The sequence below is a fragment of the Leucopleurus acutus genome (genome assembly GCF_964270905.1).
Source record: "Leucopleurus acutus genome assembly, chromosome: 16".
NCBI lineage: Eukaryota > Metazoa > Chordata > Mammalia > Artiodactyla > Delphinidae > Leucopleurus > Leucopleurus acutus.
The window spans coordinates 35,906,261-35,925,357 of NC_139158.1; the positions used below are offsets into that span (position 1 = coordinate 35,906,261).

Here is a 19,097-nt window from a genome sequence, read left to right on the forward strand (position 1 = left end):
TCCAGGTTACAAATGAGGATACCACGGCACAGAGCACTCAGGTGGCCTGTCCAGTGTTGCAGAGCCAGTAAGTGACAGAGCTCAGATTCGAGCCCAGGGCCCCTGCACCTGAGCAATGCTCCTGGCAGCAGGGACTACTGTCACCATCCAGCAACAAACAGTCCTTCCAACCCTGTCCCAGAGGCCAGATCAAGAGCCACCCGTAGTTCAGGGCAGGAGAAAGGGTGGGTCCCCATTCACCCATCCCTTGAGGCTTGCTTAACCTGTCCCCAGGCCACTGATGGGGAGACAGAAGAAAGCAGATTCAGGCCCTCTCTCCACAGCTCCTGGCAGCAATCCCAGACTCCATGAGGAAGCAAGAGGTGCACACGGGCAGGGAGGCTGGCCAGGGCCACGGTGCTGGCTCCCCAGCCGAGCAGGTGAAAGCCCTAGTGGACCTGCTGGCTGGGAAGGGCAGTCAGGGCTCCCAGATCCTGCAGCCCCCTGACAGGACACCAGAGTCCCTGCTGAGGCCCCATGGCAATGGTAAGCAGACAGATAGGGATCCCTGGGCCCTCTTCCCCTCCCCCACCGGAGGGAGGGCCCTCTTCCTCCACCCTCCCCCACCCTCCCCCATCCCTCCCCTCTGGCTTCTGTCCAGATTTGAGGATACAGAGGCACCGAGAGGCCCTTCTGAACAGGATGGGAGGCAGCCCTGAGCTGGGAAGCCCCTCCTCCAGGTTGACCAGCCTCCTGCTGGTGGAGGACCTGATGGACCTGCAGCTGAGGGAACACGACTTCACGCAGGTGGAGGCCACACGTGGGGGCTGGTGCTCCGACAGGACCATTGCCCTGGACAGGCTTTTCCTGCCTCTGTCACGGGTGTCCATCCCGCCCCGCATCTCCATCACCATTGGGGTGGCTGGCGTGGGCAAGACCACCCTGGTGAGGAACTTTGTCTACCTCTGGGCCCGGGGGCAGATGGGCAAGGACTTCTCGCTGGTGCTGCCTTTGACCTTCCGGGATCTCAACACCCATGAGAAGCTGTCTGCAGACAGACTTGTCCGCTCTGTCTTCCCACACGCGGGGGAGACTGGCCTGGCGTCAGCAGCCCTAACCAAAGTCCTCCTCGTCCTGGACGGCCTGGATGAGTGTAAGATGCCCCTGGACTTCTCCAACACTGTGGCCTGCAGAGACCCCAAGAAGGAGATCCAAGTGGACCATCTGATCACCAACATCATCCGGGGCAACCTCTTCCCAGGTGTTTCTGTCTGGGTCACCTCCCGCCCCAGCGCGGCTGGCCAGATCCCGGGAGGCCTGGTGGACCGGATGACCGAGATCCGGGGCTTCAACGAGGAGGAGATCAAGATGTGTCTGGGGCAGATGTTCCCTGAGGACCAGGTCCTCTCGGGTTGGGTCCTGAGCCAGATGCAGGCTGACAAGCCCCTGTATCTGATGTGCGCCGTCCCAGCCTTCTGCCAGCTGGTGGGGTCGGTGCTGGGCCACCTGCACCGCAACAGGCCAGGGCTCCAGGATGCAGAGCCGTGGCCTCCAAGGACCCTGTGTGAACTCTACTCATGGTACTTCAGAATGGCCCTCAGCAGGGAGGGGCAGGAGAAGGGCAAGGTGAGCCCCCGCATTGAGCAGCTGGCCCACGGCTGCCGCAAGATGGTGGGGACACTGGGCCGGCTGGCCTTCCACGGGCTGGTCAGGAAGAAGTACGTGTTCTACGAGCCAGACCTCAAGGTGTTCGGCGTGGACCTTGCTCTGCTGCAGACCGCCCCATGCAGCTGCTTCCTGCAGCGGGAGGAGACCCTGGCCTCCTCAGCAGCCTACTACTTCACCCACCTGTCCCTGCAGGAGTTTGTGGCAGCTGCCTACTACTACAGTGCATCCAAGAGGGCCATCTTCGATCTCTTCACCGAGGGTGGCATGTCCTGGCCCCAGCTTGGCTTCCTCACGCACTTCAGGAGTGCGGCCCAGAGGGCCATGCAGGCCGAGGATGGGCGGCTCGACGTCTTCCTGCGCTTCCTCTCAGGCCTCTTGTCTCCGAGGGTCAACGCGCTGCTGGCCGGCTCCCTGCTGACCCAGGGCGAGCACCAGGGCTACCGGGCCCAGGTGGCCGAGCTCCTGAAGGGCTGCCTGCGCCCCAACACGGTGGTCTGCGCCCGGGCCATCAACGTCCTGCACTGCCTGCGCGAGCTGCAGCACACGGAGCTGGCCCACAGCGTGGAAGAGGCCATGGCAAGCGGGGGCCTGGCCGGGCTGACCAGCCCCCAACACCGCGCTGCCCTGGCCTACCTCCTGCAGGTGTCCGATGTCTGCACCCAGGAGGCCAACCTGCCCCTGTACCTCAGCCAGGGGGTCCTCCAGAGCCTGCTGCCCCAGCTGCTCTACTGCCGGAGTCTGAGGTGGGCGCCAGGGTGGGGCTGTGTGGGGCGTGTGGGCAGAGGAGAGAGCAGGGACCTGGAGGGCTCCTCCCCTCCACCACGCCCCTCTGTGTCCATGTCCTAGGGCTGCTGTAACAAAGGACCACAGCCTGGGTGGCTTAAAATGACATGTTATTTTCTCCCAGTTCTGGAGGCTAGAGTCTAAGATCAAGGTGTCAGCAGGGCTGTGTTCCCTCTGAAACCTGTAGGGGAGGATCCTTGGGTCATTCTTGGCCTCTCCAGCCTTCAGTGTTTGCTGGCAATACTTGGCTTGTAGACGCATCACCACAGTCTCTGCCCTCCGAGGTCACACGGCCACCTTCTCCGTGTCTGTCTTCATGTAGAGCTCTCCTCTCTTGTGAGGACACCAGTCACACTGTGTTACAGGCCACCCCACCCCACCTCATCTTAACTCATTACCCTGCAATGACCTTATTTCCAAATAAGGTCACATTCTTGAGGCACGGGGGGGTTATGACACCAACATATCTTATAGGGGTATACAATTCAACCTACAACACCCTGTAAACCATCCCAATGCTGACAGGCCATACCCATTCACTCCACTCTCAGCCCATCACCCTCTGTCCATTCTCTGGACCCTGGTGGGGGGAAGGGAAGGCTTAGGACAAGGGTCATTCAGGACCTCAGAGTAGCTTCTACATCCTCAGAAGGAGGAGAGCTAGCAACTGGCGTCCTGCACACGCATACAGACTGCGGGGCTGCTGGGAAGACATCCCTGTGGGTAGGAAGCCCAGGGTTTACACCACTGAGCCTCCCAAGTCACTCTTGTAGGAAAACTCTGAGCATGTGGGTATGCTGGCACGGATCTCTGAACCTCACAGTGGGGGCTGCACTGGGATGGAGAGGAGGAGGAGGGAAAGGATCTCAGCCTGGGTGTCTGTGTAGCGCCCCCTCCGCTGCCTAATGCCAGCCCTCTGCCAGGGGCCTCATCCCACCTGCCCATGGGCAGTGGGACTGTTCATTATTGCTGTTCCTCCTGACCAGGCTGGACACCAACCAGTTCCAGGACCCCATGATGGAACTGCTGGGCAGTGTGCTGAGTGGGAAGGACTGTCGCATTCAGAGGATCAGGTAACGCCGACCCAGGAGACCCTGCCCAGGCTGCCCACCTGTCTAGGTGTCCGGGGCTCTTTTCACATCCTCCTCTCTGCTCAAATGGCCAGGGGTGCTTTCAAAGTGAAGTGTCATTGAGGCGTGTGGCTCAGGATGCAGGCTGCTTGTTTCTGCTCATTCCAGAAAGTTCCAGAGGCTCAGGTACCTCATCTGTAAGAAGAGGGAAAGGATACGGTATGGGTCAGATACTATCGTGGATACAGAACCATTTCTCCAGATGCTGTCTGTGCGGACATACCGCCAAGTCTGATTTACTCTAAATGCCTCACAAAGTTTGCCCTCAAATGGTATTTTGAGCACAGGATTGCATCTTTAAATAACACACAAATTTTTAAATTAATATCAATTAAAACAATTTTAAATTTAAACATTGCATCTTTAATGACATAATTAGATGAGAGTTTATATGCTGATTGCAGAACTGATCTATGTGCTAATGAAATCACTCCTACATCGGGTTGGCCAAAAAATTCGTTTGTGTTTTTCTACATCATCTTATGAGAACCCGAACAAACTTTTTGGCCAACCCAATAACATCCAAGTGTGAGTTAACACCCTGATTTGTAGTTGAATCGATGTGATGACCTGAGGGTGGCTTTAGGAGAACTAGGGAGGTGAGTTTAGAGAACAGGACCCAGAGAGTAATTTTTCATCCACACACAAGCCTCCAGCTTTTGAAATAATCTTTTTCTGAGGAGACAAGAATATAGAATGAGTCCAGAGCAAAAGTAAGTCTTTGAGGATAGTGGTTAGAGTAATGGTGATCTCCATGTGACCTTGAACAGACACCTCTGTGCCTAAGAAGGGTAAACGGTATGGGTTCAGGAGTCCCCATGACCACTCTCAGGTTCAGTGAACTCACAGAACTCAGAAAACCAATTATACCCACAATTACGGTTCATTACACTGAAAGGATACACATTAAAATCTGCAAAGGGAACAGCCCTTGGGGCAGGGTCCCAGAGACCAGGCCAAGCTTCCAGCCGCTCTCTCCCAGTGGAGCTGAACAGAGAGTGCTTCCTACTCCCAGAGACCATGTGTGACAACACACACAGAGCATTCCAACCAGGGAAGCTCACCCAAGCCTTGGTGTCCAGGGTTATTACTGGGGGTTGGTCGTGAAGACACACCTGCCCACCGCATGCTGACCTTAGTCTCCAGCCCCTCCAGAGGTCAAGCTGACACTGCATGACCATAAATCCCATTGTGAGATAGACTATCCATCAAGGCCCAAGGCCCCCAGGTAAACAGAGACATTCCTACCAGGCAGGACATTCCAAGGGCTTAGAGGTCACCTTTCAGGAGCAGGGGCCAAGGTTAATCCTTTACTGCACACTGCCTCTTAGGGTTGCCACGAGGCTACATGAGTTCATTCACGGAAAGTGCTCAGGACAGGACAGCCACAGAGGAAGCACCGTGTAAGAGCCAGCTGTTAACTAGCAGGATCCTCTTGTTAGCCAGAAATTTAAATGCAATCTCTTTGAAAGAAACAAAATAATGACAATTTCTCATTATGAATATAGTTTCCTTCATGAGAACCTTCAGCAAAATAGCCAACTTTCAGTGTTTTGCTTAAAGGAATCTAGATAGTACTCAGAGATTTTTCTGAACAAAGCCAAAAACTCCTTCTCTGGCCACACCCTCTCCTTCACCTCCCTATAGTTGGTCCTCAGTGCCACAACCCTGTTTGAAACATTCAAGGTATCCTTCATGAAATATTGTTTATAAAATGTTACAAAAGTCCTGGGGGTAGGGGATGGGGACAGAGGCTCTCTAGAAGCTGAGAACAGTTATATAGAAGGTGGTGGTCTGGATGAACAGTCTTCAAACGTTTTTTAAGTGATAGAACGCTTTTTAAAAGTGGCATATGAGGGACTTCCCTGGTGGCACAGTGGTTAAGAATCCTCCTGCCAATGCAGGGGACACGGGTTCAAGCCCTGGTCTAGGAAGATCTCACATGCCGCGGAGAAGCTAAGTCCAGGCACCACAACTACTGGGCCTGCCCTCTAGAGCCCACAAGCCACAACTACTGAGCCCACGTGCCACAACTACTGAAGCCTGCATGCCTAGAGCCCCTGCTCCACAATGAGAAGCCACTGCAATGAGAAACCCGTGCACTGCAACGAAGAGTAGCCCCCACTCTCTTCAACTAGAGAAAGCCCATGCGCAGCAACGAAGACCCAACGCCGTCAAATATAAATAAATAAATAAAAAAGTGGCATATGAGGCAGAATCCCAATTAGACAGGCAAACAAAAGGGGGGCTGCTGGGATTCAAAGAAGTGGGAGGCAGAGCCTAGGCACTTGGTTTCCCCTCAGCCTCCTGAAGCTTTTCTGAAGAAACTTAGGGTCCGTTGAAACATAGCTTGAAAAGCACTGGGGATTCCAATTGCATCCCATGGGGCTGTCTCACATTTTAAAATGCCTAAGAAACTGTAAAGAACCTCAACAGATATCATTTCTGAAAGTGGGTGTATGAGGAACATTAAGTGGATCCCCATTGTGTTCCTGGAATGCCTTTTTTTGGCCACACCACGTGTCTTGTGGGATCTTAGTTCCTTGACCAGGGATCAAACCCATGCCCTTGTCAATGAAAGCACAGAGTCTTAACCATTGGACCACTGGGGAATTCCCTGGAATGCCCTTTCAAGGCAGATACAGACGTACATTTTGTTACTTCAAAGTTAATTTTATAATAACTCTACCATTTTCCTTTCTTGGATTAGAGAAAGGGCTGGGGTCAGGGGTGTGCTGGAACCGACTTCAGCCACAAGTTCATGAGAGCTGATTGTTACATTTTCGGAATTTTTACAAGCTGAGAGTGCTTGAAATTGGCCATGATGGGAGTATTTACACCATGGAAATTAGCCAACCCAACAAATCATGATTTTTGTATTTTGTTTCTTCCTGATAGCTGGTTTTCCAGCACACCCCTGGCTGGGAATCCCATGGTAGTCTTCAGTAATTGCCCGTACCCTCTGCTGCGCTGTTGGGGTAGAAGGTGTTGTGCTGGATTCTGGTCATACTTCCCACTGGGACCCTCTGCTGGTGTGAGGGTCTGTCCACCCACTCTGGCCCTACCTTGCCCATCTCAGAGGCTTTCCTGGGCCTGGCTTACCTGATCTCCACCTGAGTCCAGGCCCTGATGATGTTATGGTGGCTGATGGGTTTGGATCCCAGGCCTCGCGTTGCAGGATAGGCGGCAAGATTTACAGACCTTCATTAACCACTCCTCTCCCTCTCTTTGGGCAGCTTGGCTGAGAACCAGATCAGTAACAAAGGCGCGAAAGCTCTGGCCAGATCCCTCCTCGTCAACAGAAGTTTGACCACTCTGGAGTAAGTAGGACCCTTCACCCCTGGGACAGGGAGAGAGTGTTGAGCCATCTTGTGAAGTCCCCTAGACCACACTCTTCCCAGGATGGAAGGACAGCTGAGCAAGCAAAGTCTTGACTCCTGCTCAGCTGCTGGGACTCACCCAGTGAAGCGCCAGAATTTTGGCCTTGAATCTGGTGTTATCATCTCCTCTTCACACTTGGCCCAAGCCCACTAGTCCATCAGATCCTGCTTTCTTCTCCCCATCACATGGGGCCATCTTGGGGAACTCCTTCCTCGATTGCCTAAATAAGGATCTCTGCCCCAGTTCTACAGAACGTGAAATCCTAAACCCTGATGCATTCTTTTCGAGGAGCATGGATTTAAAGGTCCATGTAACTTCTGTTCCTCCTTCCCTCCCTGGGAATTGGCTAAAAGAGAATGGTTCTTCCTCTCTCTTCCTCTGCTAGCCTCCGCAGTAACTCCATTGGACCTCAAGGGGCCAAGGCACTGGCAGATGCTCTGAAGATCAACCGCACTCTGGCCTCTCTGTGGTACGTGTCACCCGCTCCCTGTCTCTCTGCCCCCAGGAGGTGGCCCAGAGAACCCTCTCATCAGGTGCCACCCATGGAGTGGGAGGTAATTCAAAACGGCGACCATGAGATAGTGGCTCCCACCCAGTGGATGCCAGGGGATCTTGTATCCTAAGCAAGTTTCTAAGTTCAGCTCTTCCCTAGTCATTATGCCTGTGTTTATGGCCTGAACAGGGGATGGAGGAGAAGAGGGGTGGAGGTATATGGAGGTTTGAAGGACAAAATAATCTACGAGGGAAAGCTCTTGTCCTACATTGAGTAGGAAATCCCCAAGGCCATGGCATCAGAATGATCCCCTGCGGTGTTTTCCAAGACACTGAAATCCCATCTTCCAGATGGTTCCTATGGTGTGGTGTGGTTTGCTGGGCTCCTTTTAGGGGCCAGTGGTTGTATCCATCCTTAGCGGAGTGTGTCCTGTCATTTTGTTTTGTCTTGTTCATTTATATATTTATTTTTATTGAAGTGAAATTCACATAAAATTCATCATTTTAAAGTGTACAATTCAATGGCATTTAGTATATTCACAGTTGTGCAACCAACACCTCTATCTAGTTCCAAAATATTTGCATCACCCTAAAGGGAGACACTATACCCATTAGCAATCACTTCCCATTCTCCCTTCCCCTCAGCCCCTGGCAACCACCCATCTGCTTTCTGTATGTTTACCTATTCTGGATATTTCATATAAATGGAATCAAAAAATAAGACTTTTTGTGTCTTTCTTCTTTCACTTAGTATAATATTTTCAAGGTTCATCCACGTTGTAGCATGCGCCAGTATTTCATTCCATTTCATGGCTGAATAATATTCCATTACATGAACAAACCAATATTTGTTTATCCATTCATCAGCTGATGGACACTTGGGTTGTTTCCACCTTGTGGTTATTGTGCTGTACACATCTCTGTACAAGTATTTGAGGACTTTTTTTCAATCCTTTTGGGTAGATATACGTAGGAGTGGAATTTGCTGGGTCACACAGTAACTCTATATTTAACCTTTTGAGTAACTGTCAGACTGCTTTCCTCAAAGGCCATACCATTTGACATTCCCACCAGCAGCGGATGAGGGTTCCAATTTCTCCACATCCTCACCAACACCTGGGTGCTGTGGCTTTTAGCTGTAATTGGGACTATCAATGACCTTGTCATTGTGATCCACATATCATGGGCACCTTGTCCCCAGTCAGCAGGCAAGTACTTAGAGACCCAGAGGAAAACCTAAGGCCAAAGCAGCAGTGGGAAGGGCCAGTTGTTTTCCCACTTCCTGGGTAGTGGGGGTGAGGGCATGCCAGGCACCGTCCTATGCTCCATCAGTGATGCACCTCTTTGCTTCCACAGCCTCCAGAGCAACAGGATCAGGGATGACGGTGCCAGGTCCATGGCTGAGGCCTTGGCTGCCAACCGGACCCTCTCCGTGCTGCAGTGAGTGGGCATGCTGGCTGGCAGAGAACGTTTTCTCTTCTCTCTTCTCCCTTCTCCTCCAAGGGCCTGTCTGTTTTCTGCATGGAGGGATGGATGGGACAAAGCCCTGAGGCTTTCTGATCCATCTGGATGGCCCCTGGAAAATCTGATGTCCACTGCTTTTCCAGAGAACAGGTGTGGGGGAAATAATTAAAAATAAAGCCTCCTGCCAACCCAGAAAATCCTCTCCACAAATGTAGAAAAGTATGAAACAGCTTAATTACTGGAATAAGCATTCAGCTAGCCTGCAATGAGCATCAAAGGCAATCCACCAATGGGATGGCAAAGACAGAAAAGAATCTCACCCTTTCCTACAGTTGAGCAGATACAACCCATTACGTAAGTGTCTTCAAGAAAAACCACAACTTGCCCTCAAATAAGAGGACTGGACAGAACCATTTGTCACACTTATCTTATACTAAATTTGCCTGTTATTTGGGGGAAGCCATCTGTGTTTGCTAACTGCATTTATCACAAGGAAAAGAAAACTTCTCACATCTTTATGACCAGCAGGTACTTACAGCTTGGAGCAGGTGCTCTCTTACTTGATGTGCACAGTTCAAAGAGATGGCTCCAAGGCCCTTACAAAAGATATTCCGAGGCTATAAACTTGCCAAGAGGTTTACTTCTAGCTCTTAAAAAGATTTACACACTCTCAAAGGGACAGGGAAAGGATTTACAATCCCAAGTTTGCTCAAGGAAATACTCTAAGGGAGGGGAGGGGAGGGGTTTTTTCCCTTTGTAACCAGGGAAAATTCCATTTTGTTTAGAGTGTATTTAGCCTCACACAGAAGAGGTCCTGCCCTGCCTGTCCTTCTAGGATGAGCACAGGGGTTCTCCTGTAACATCTCCCTCCTCCACATTTAGTATAAAAGGAAGAAGCTTTTGAAGGCGAGGCGCCTAAGGGAGGGTCTGCCCTTGGGAGGACTGTAGGGTTGCAGGGCAGGCTGCTGGCTGGTCTGGTTGGAGGCAGACTGCTGAGTGTTGAGAAGGCTGGTCAGGTGAGGGGCCAGTGGGACTTCTACATGGAAATCTCCAGTTTGGAGGTTGCTGGATATTAACAGTGTCCGCTGGTCACTGCTTTCTGGCCCCTGAAGGGAAGGCCCAACGGTTCTTGCCTCAACTCTTCACATCAGTCTATTAGCAACACTTTGGCAACAATCCACAGACCTTTCCTGGCGACCCCTCCCCCCATGCTGTGGTAAACAGAGAGGCACTTGAGTAGTCTCTGACCTCTCACCTTGAACCAGACTGTCCTTAGCCTGGGAATGGCTGTGACCAGCTTTGTTGAAGGACCCCTCTCCTACAGCCTGCAGAAGAACAGCATCGGGCCAGCGGGAACCCAGCAGATGGCAGATGCCCTGAAGCAGAACAGGAGTCTGAAGGAGCTCATGTGAGAAATGCAGAAGGGCCAAACTGGTATCCTCCATGCCTGGCACAATGCCCAGCCCATCATAAATATTTGTGAACAAGGGGTTGGATGGATGGGTGGATGGATGGATGAGTGGGCAGATGAGTGGGTGGGTGAGTGCATGGATGGATGAATGGATGAGTGAGTGAGTGGGTGAGTGGATGGATGAATGAATGTGTGGGCACAAGATAGCTGGCTTTGGACTCCAAAGCCCTGGACCAGGAGAATGGAGATCCAGATTCCCAGGAATGAGTGAGCCCCAACTGTCTCAGACTCACATTTACTGCCTTCCCAGCTGGTAGAAGAAAACACCATCCCAGCCACCTTCACATAAAGTTATCACAAATACCCCTCACTAAAGAGTTGGCCCTGCCAACCCTGTCAAGGAGTCAAGAAAGACTTTGCTACCTTGATCTCTTACGGAGGCTACCCACCAACCAGCCTCAGGCAGAAGAAACTGTGCCCTGGGCACCCTTGAGACAACAGAGACAGCCCTTCCCTGGAGGGCTTCCTGGACTCTGATCCCCCAGCTTCGCCCTACCAGGCTGCTCCACCCATGTTCCATCTCTTGCAGGTTCTCCAGTAACAGCATTGGCGATGGAGGTGCCAAGGCCCTGGCGGAGACCCTGAAGGTGAACCAGGGCCTGAAGAGCCTGGAGTGAGTCTCCAGGGGTGGCTGTGGGCAGAGGGTGACTCCCCACCTGGGTTCCCCATCCAGCAGGTGGGTGGGTCCTGGAGGAGGGCTGTCAGTCAGGACCAGTTCCTTGTCAGAACCCAATCAACCACCAACCCTGGGCATACTGTGATCTTAGTGTCTCCCTCCAGCCCACCCCAGTGGACAGTCAGGGTCGGCGCTGGTTCTGGAATTTTCAGTGACAAGCACTGAGTGTACTTTAGAAGCTGGCACAGGTGGCTGCAGAGGGGGCTGGCTCCAAGGGCCTTGGTGGGGATTGGGGAGTTCAGTGCTATCCCCATAATGGGGACACTCAGCTGCACCACTTTCTCTGGGGGCTGCAGACACATGTCCCCCCCCCCCCCAGAAGCCTTGTGGAGCCACTCAAATCAAGGCACTGGTTGTGCTAGACCCACCTGCCCTGACCTAGCAGGAGCTGGAATGCGGGGAACGGGATGAGAAGGGCCGTGGGGGCAGCACAGGGTTCCCCCAACTCCCTGCTGAACTCAGTGCCTGCAGCCCCAGGCTGGACTCCCTCCGCATCCTGAGACAGCCACGTCAAAGTGCGCCCTGTCCTCTGTCTGCAGCCTGCAAAGCAATTCCATCAGTGACCTGGGAGTGGCAGCGCTGATGGAAGCCCTCTGCACCAACCAGATGCTCCTCAGCCTCAAGTAAGTCCCTGCCTCCCTCTCCATCTGAGGGTGTCCCTTTGGCCAGGGTGTCTGAAGGGACTTTGGGGCGTGGAAGGAAAGGCTGGTGCTGAGAAGCCCACACCCACACCCCCAGGGGCCTGTGATGGGGAAGATCTATGGTTGGGCAGCTTGGTTCTGGAGCCTGGCAGCCTGCGCTCCCCCTGTTCACTGGGGAGGCAGGGGCAGCTCTGGCCCTCAGCTGGCCGTATCTGCAGCTCCCTTCCTACGGGCAAGCCTGCAGGCCCCCAAGCATGCTGGCTTTCCCCTCCCTTCACACCTCTGAGGTCCTGTCATCTTATCCTCTTCCTCCTGGACTGTCTGTCCTACTGCTGACAGTCCTGGGGGGGTGTGGGGACATCTGGCTGGTGAGCAGTCGGAGGGGGACTTCTTAGAGCAGGCTCTTCCCACCTTGGCCCAGGTTTCACCTGGGGCTCTCAGCTTCTCACAGCCTGAGCACCTGGCAGGCCTCCCCTGTCAGTCAGCAGTTCACGGTCCTCTCTTTCCTCAGCCTGCGAGAAAACTCCATCAGCCCAGAGGGAGCCCAGGATCTGGCTCGCACTCTCCGCACCAACAGCACCCTGAAGAGCCTGGAGTATGTGAGGGGGGCAGGCTGTGCTTCCTAAGGCTCTTTATGCCACCTAGGACCTCACTCACCCAGAGCTGGGAGTCGATGGCAGACCCTAGGCGCCCCCGCCATTGTGCGAGAAGGACCTGGTTGGTGGGGGGACTGGGAGACCTGCTGCCCGGTGGCAACCTTGACACAAGTCCCCCGCTCTATGTCGTAAATTACAGGAGGATGAAGTGAGTGGCAACACTCTCCCTGCCCTGACCCCCCGACCCCCACTCCCTGGCAACAATATATGAGCAAGTGGGAGGGGCTCCCAGAACAGGGATCAGGAATGAGTGAGTCCCCAGGCGGCTCTGGCCACCTCCTGGCAGGTGACCTGTCGTGGAAGCTCACTGAATAGAGCCTGCCCCCTGCCCCCCACCCCCCATGGGCTTGCCAGGATGCAGTTCAATGGTCCAGGACACATGCTGGACACAGCACCTGGTACATTCAAGTACCCCAAGAGCGTGAGCCAGGCAATCCCAGGAGACACGATGAAGTCCTGGGGTGGGGGGGTTGGGGACAACACAGCAGAGGTCTGGATCCCCCAGTGAGCAAGAACGGGGGCTGCACTGCCAGCTCCCACTCACTTGCCCCTGTTCCCCTCCTCCCAGCCTGACAGCCAACCTGCTCCACGACCAGGGCGCCCAGGCCATCGCAGTGGCAGTGAGAGAAAACTGTGCCCTCACATCCCTTCAGTGAGTCTTCGACACACCCTCCCTGCCCTGTCCATTTGTCCGCTCACAGAGCTGCAGGACCACTCAAACCAGGGGAGGCAGAAGGCCAAGTTCGGCTTAGGGCCCCGGCCCCACCCCTGCCAGCAACATGGCCTCAGGGCCTTTAGGCTGTGCCCTGCCCCCTGCTCTGCTCCCTGGGGCCGTTCACCGGAGAGAGGCCAATGGTGGGAGGTGTGTGCCCACGCTGTGCTTCTGTCACATGCTTCATGCAGGGCCACCTGGAGTCTATTTGAGCCTGTCCCTGTGCCCTCCACTAACCAGAGTGCACGTAGGCCCCTTGGGACTAGCCTGAGGGGGCTGCAGGCATTCTGCCCACCTTGGTCAGGACCTCGTCCTTCAGGGACCCCATTCCCTGTGGTCACTCTCCCAGGAGAAGCCCCTTCTTTCTGGAGCCCCTAGGACCTCCTGGGCTCTGCCATGGGCCACGCAGTCATGTGTGTGTGTCTGCCCAGCCTGCAGTGGAACTTTATCCAGGCCGGCGCCGCCAAGGCCCTGGGACAAGCACTACAGCTCAACACGAGTCTCACCAGCCTTGAGTAAGTGGGGCCTCCGCAGGGGGGGAGAGGGGGCAGGGAAATCTGCAACCTCGGTGCCCACCAGGTGCAGGGCTCACACCCTCAGCACACAGCCTCCTCTGCTCTAAGGCTAGCGGGCAGGTTTCCATCTCATCTGCTATTTAAAAAAAAGCAGCTTTGTTGAGGGCTTCCCTGGTGGTGCAGTGGTTGAGAGTCCGCCTGCCGATGCAGGGGACATGGGTTTGTGCCCCGGTCTGGGAGGATCCCACATGCCGCGGAGCGGCTGGGCCCGTGAGCCATGGCCGCTGAGCCTGCGTGTCTGGAGCCTGTGCTCCACAGCGGGAGGGGCCGCAACAGTGAGAGGCCCGCATACTGCAAAAAAACCCAAAAAACAACAGCTTTGTTGAGATATAATACACCCATTTAAGGTGTACATGTCGCTGGTTTCTAGTATATTCACAGAGTTGTGCAATATCACTGCAATCAATTTTAGGACCTTTCAATCACCCCAAAAGAAACTTCATACTCATTAGCAGTCACTCCCCATTCCCCTGCCCCCAACCAAGTCCCCCAGTTCCCTAATCTACTGTCTCTATGGATTTACCTGTTTTGGACATTTCATGTAAATGAAGTCTTTCGTGACTCACGTCTTTCATTTAGTATAATGTTTTCAAGGTTCATCTGCATTGCAGCATGTATCAGTACTTCATTCCTTTTTATGAGTAAATAATATTCCACTGCATGGATAGACATGTTTATCCACTCACCCACTGATGGACACTTGGGTTGTTTCCACTTTTTGGCTATTATGAATAATGCTGCCGTGAGCATTCATACAGAAGTTTCCGTGTGGACACATGCTTTTCTCTTGTGTACACCTGGGAGCAGAACTGCTGGGTCAGATGGTCACTCCGTGTTTAACCTTTGAGCCTCATCTGCTTTTCATGCCGAATACTTCTCCCTCAACTTCCAAGATATTCCTTGTCTGGCTGGTCCTTCCGTTTGACTCTAAATACGGTACTCCTCAAGGTTCTGTCCTGGGTCATCTTCCCTTGAATGATGTCTCTTTCTAGAAGCTCCTCCTAACCCAGGGCTCCAATTCCCTTCAAAGTCCTGGTGGCCCCCACATCTACAGCTCAGACCTCTCTCCTGAGCTCCAGACCCATGTGTCCACTGCCCACTCCACTTCCCACTGACTTATCTCCCCCACAAGTCTGCTTCTTGGCTCCTCACCTTGTGAGGGGATCCAGCAACCAACTGTGCAAGCTAGAAACATCGCCTTCTCACTTCCCACCTGCACCCCATCTCCAAATCCTGTCAATTCTTCCCCCAATGTTCCACCCACCCACCCTCTACCCTCACGGCCGCTGTCCAGGCCGCCAGCAGCACTCACCTGCATCACTGCCACAGCCTCCACATCCGTCCATCTTCATACTGCTGGCCAAAGATCTTTCCCAAACGTAAATCTGTTCCCATCCTAGACAAGATGTTTAAATGGCTGCCTGGTGCCTGCAGAGTGAAGTCCAACCCTTAGCGTGGCTTCCAAGGCCCCTAAAGATCTGCTTCCTTTGCACCCCCTCAGCCTCATTACACACTCCAACAACTCAACTCGATTTCTTTGGTTTCCTTAGATGTGCCAGGCCCTCCCCCATCTCTCACCTGCAGGTTTGGTTTAGACCTATTTCTGCTGGGCAGCCTCTGTGACCACACTGGGGAAGGAGACTCCACAGGGCCCTTCTAGCACCCTGCAGTTGGTAACTCTCATCTGTCTCCGCACCTGAGTTCCAAGAAGCTGGAACTGGGCTTGCTGGCACCCAATATACTCAAATGTCTGTTAAAATTATCACTGCAAATTGCTCCCTCAAACATACCAACGTCCACTTGAACTAAACTCTTAAACATTTATTGCTCCAGGGCCTGCCACTTTCCTCCAATGTGGAAGGAAAGGGGGGAAAAAAGATGTAAAACACTGACCAGCAAGAATGGCCCGAGGATTGAATGCTTTGATTTTCTGGATGGCTTTGCAAAGCACACCAAGCTCTCATTGACAGTATGTCCATGTGTCCCTTTTCTGGTTTGGCTCTGACGGTCCAGACTCATGCAGACCCCAGACCCCTGAGCACATGCATTAGGTGGCCACGGGGCTGCAGTGGCCACACAGGAGGTACAGTGATCCCCAGGGTGACCCTGGGAAGATGGTCTGCTATGGTGTGTGTGGTCTGATTTAAATCTAGAAGGTCCATGCTCAGCATGTCCTGCCACAGCGTTGGCCCCTGTTCCGTGCACCCAGAGTTCAGGCTCTATGTTCAGTTTACAGGAAAACGCCATCGGGGACGAAGGCGCTTCTGCAGTGGCCAGTGCGCTAAAGGCGAACACAGCCCTCACTGCTCTCTAGTAAGTCCTGATATGCACAGCAGCCCAGGAAGCTGGCCCTTAACCATCCTTTCACATTAACTGTCATTTTTGTTTCCTAGTCAAGGAAGGTGGGTTTGATTTTCCTAATATTAGCAACTGGGTCACCGGACATCTAGAAAGAACTAGGGGTGCAGGGAGTATTACCCCCCAAACTCTCCGGGAGACCACCTCTACTTCCTATATCCATAGCATCCAGCTCTCTGTCTAGCATCAGTGCAGACAGGAGATGCAGCGTTCTTTGGACAGACCAGGGCCAACAACTTTCAGTGCTATTTCACCACTTTCAGCCCTAAGTCAAGAGGTAGTGGAAATGAAGGGCAAGTATGGATGCAGTTGGACCCGGGTGGGTGTGAGGGCCAGAGAGGCTGCCTGTCTGTGTTGACTGCATCTCCTTTTACAGTCTCCAGGTGGCCTCCATTGCTGCCCCTGGGGCCCAGGCACTCGGGGAGGCCCTGGCTGTGAACAGAACCTTGGAGATTCTTGAGTAAGTATTCCAGTCTCTGGCTACAGCCTCTTGCCCAAAGAAACCAAGATGTTGACTCAAAATGAACAGATATGGAAGGGGGAAATGTACACGGAAACTCCCAAATCATTTAAATATCCTCACATAGATTGGGCAGGCCCCAGCTTCCCCAACCCCATGTCACCCCTTTTCCTGGGAGTCACTTGTTGGTCCTCTCCTTGGCCTTGCCCAGGCTAAACATGTCCCCAGGCCTGGGGTGGCCAGTGGCCACTGACCCGGTCTGTGAGAAGATCAAACCTGGGGCCCCAACCTCTGTGGGGCTCTCAGGATGTCTGGGTCATCCCTGCTCCTGCAGTTCTGTGACTCCGAGCACATGGGCCCCTCTGGATGGAGGGTTGCTGCTCTGGTCTGGGCCCAGTTCTTTCTTTGGAATGAAAACGGAGGATAAGAGTTCCAACAAACCACCAGGTTGGGTTGGCCTCACCCTTCCCTGCGTCCTGCTCCCCAGAGCCAATTTCTGTTCTGTGCCCAGGAGTGAGGAAGGAGCAACCTTACTGTACCGCCACCCGCCCGTGGTTCCTAAGTAACTCATGCTCATCTGAAGAGGTACCGTGTTCACCTCTCAGCTGTCACTGTGCCTTAGGGTTCCCATCTTTCCCAACAGCTTAAGAGGAAATGCCATTGGGGTGGCAGGAGCCAAAGCCCTGGCGAATGCTCTGAGGGTCAACTCAAGTCTCCGAAGACTCAAGTGAGTGGTTGTATAGACCTACCTGCGCCTTAAAACAGCAGACTTCTCTTCTGGAACCTCTCCCGTGGCATAAGACACACTTGATTTCCTCTGTAGCTGCTTCCTTCCGAGTACAAATAGCTGACACTATTCTGATTACTATAGTCCATATTGTGGATGGGTTTGTTCACTTCTGCATTTTTGGTCTTATGTCCTCCACGGCACCTGGACGAGACAACCTGGCGGCCTGCAGACACAGGTCTCAGGGTTAAATGCAACTTCGCTGTTGCTATGGCGCCTGTGGATAAATCAGTCTCAGACTTGTCCCAAGACAGTGCAGTGCTGCTTCCTGGGGAGTGTTCTTCTGTCCTGAATGGCTCACTGTGGTGTCTCCCTTTCCTCTGCCTAGTCTCCAAGAGAATTCCTTGGGAATGGACGGGGCGATATGTGTTGCCACCGCACTGTCTGGAAACCATGGGCTACGGCACATCAAGTGAGTGGGGCTCGGCAGCATCTGCCCGTTCCTGCCATCCTTGCTCACCCTTAGAACTGCTCCCAGGGCAGACCCTACCTTCCGCCTGAGTCTCGGAGCCAGCTGACTCCCAGGCCCCTTAGCAGCTCTGCAAGGGAACTCAGTATAAGAAGGAGCCATGCTGAGCCTTGTCCACAGGAGGAATCCTGGAAGCACAAAGGTTTCACACTGGGTTCTGCATTTTATGTAGTGACCATCTGTGCTTTACTAATGAGAATCTTCAGGCCTCCAGCCCTTCAGTCAATTTCTCAAGCCCTGTCCTAATCCTTCTCTTCTAGTCTCCAGGGAAATCACATTGGAGAATCTGGTGCCAGGATGATCTCAGAGGCTATCAAGACAAATGCCTCCTCGTGCACTGTTGAAATGTGAGCAAAACAAGTTCTTGGTGGACCAGGCAGAAGAACAGCAGAGACACAGCTGGAAGCTTTCCAACAAAAAGACCACTTTCCAAGGTGCCTTCCTGTGTTCTGGGAATGATGCTGACCTGCAGGAGAGCTGGTCTTCTACTAGGAGGCAGGAGTGGTGCTGCCAAAGGAGGACACAAGCACCTCTCCTGGTCCAGGGTCAGTCCAGGCAGGGGAGCGATGAACACTGTGCTACAGCACAAGGAAAGGAGGGTCTTCCTCCAAGGGGATCAGGGACAGGCCTCAGAACTCAGCAAGTAAGAAGCCAGTTGGAGCCATTTATATCCTGAGGTCTTCATGTGCCCCTACTTTTTCTTATCATTACTGCCCTTTTCCACTGACCTGGCTAAAATCATCCCCCTCACTCTGAAATGAGTTGCCATCTTCAAGCCCATGAAGAGTATCAAGTTGGCATCCGTGACAGAGGGGACCTCTCTTTCTTTTCTCAAGACGAAAAACAGGATTTAGGAGTATGATCCTTAGAGTCAGATGGAAAAATTATGAAAAAATTTTAAAGAGAAATGAAGGCTTCAATTATAGGATTCTGGAGACAGACAAAAAAAGTTCTCCAAGGTTTTTGCCATCTTTTATCCATTACAAAATCTCTGATTTTGTCTGCTATATGTCATTTGGAATCTGGCATAGTGGTTATCAATGGCACATTAAATGTCAATGCCATAATATATATTAGGCTTCCCAAAGCACTACTGTGGCTACAGCTTCCCTGTAAGGGCAAGAAAGGTGAGCTTCCATGTGGCATAAATTCCCTCAGACATCTGTCCATGTTGAAAGGAAAAATATTGCAAACGGACATCACAGCTCTCATCAACTAAATAACCAAGGAAAATGCTTATGAAAATTATAAAGTAATTATCACTTTTAAATTTGAATAGGAACTATGTTCCAAATGTTCCTTTAAAAATGAGTATTTGGGGGCTTCCCTGGTGGCGCAGTGGTTGAGAGTCCACCTGCCGATGCAGGGGGACAGGGGTTCGTGCCCCGGTCCGGG

General features: G+C 52.9%; 1 protein-coding gene across 2 annotated transcripts; it reads left to right on the forward strand.

Moving 5' to 3' along the window:
* Positions 1–326: 326 nt before the first annotated feature.
* On the forward strand, positions 327–18,053 carry NLRC3 (NLR family CARD domain containing 3; the record flags this gene model as incomplete). Of its 2 annotated transcripts, none has more annotated exons than XM_082856877.1 (17): positions 327–525; positions 617–2,390; positions 3,417–3,503; positions 6,797–6,880; positions 7,327–7,410; positions 8,790–8,873; positions 10,222–10,305; positions 10,898–10,981; positions 11,584–11,667; positions 12,197–12,280; positions 12,910–12,993; positions 13,485–13,568; positions 15,858–15,941; positions 16,363–16,446; positions 17,090–17,173; positions 17,562–17,645; positions 17,963–18,053. In XM_082856877.1, 17 exons carry the CDS (start codon positions 348–350, stop codon positions 18,051–18,053), a joined length of 3,222 nt encoding a protein of 1,073 aa, XP_082713003.1. The 2 variants fall into 2 exon arrangements, with proteins under 2 accessions (XP_082713003.1, XP_082713002.1); XM_082856876.1 differs by having other exon boundaries at positions 348–525; positions 641–2,390.
* Positions 18,054–19,097: the final 1,044 nt, after the last annotated feature.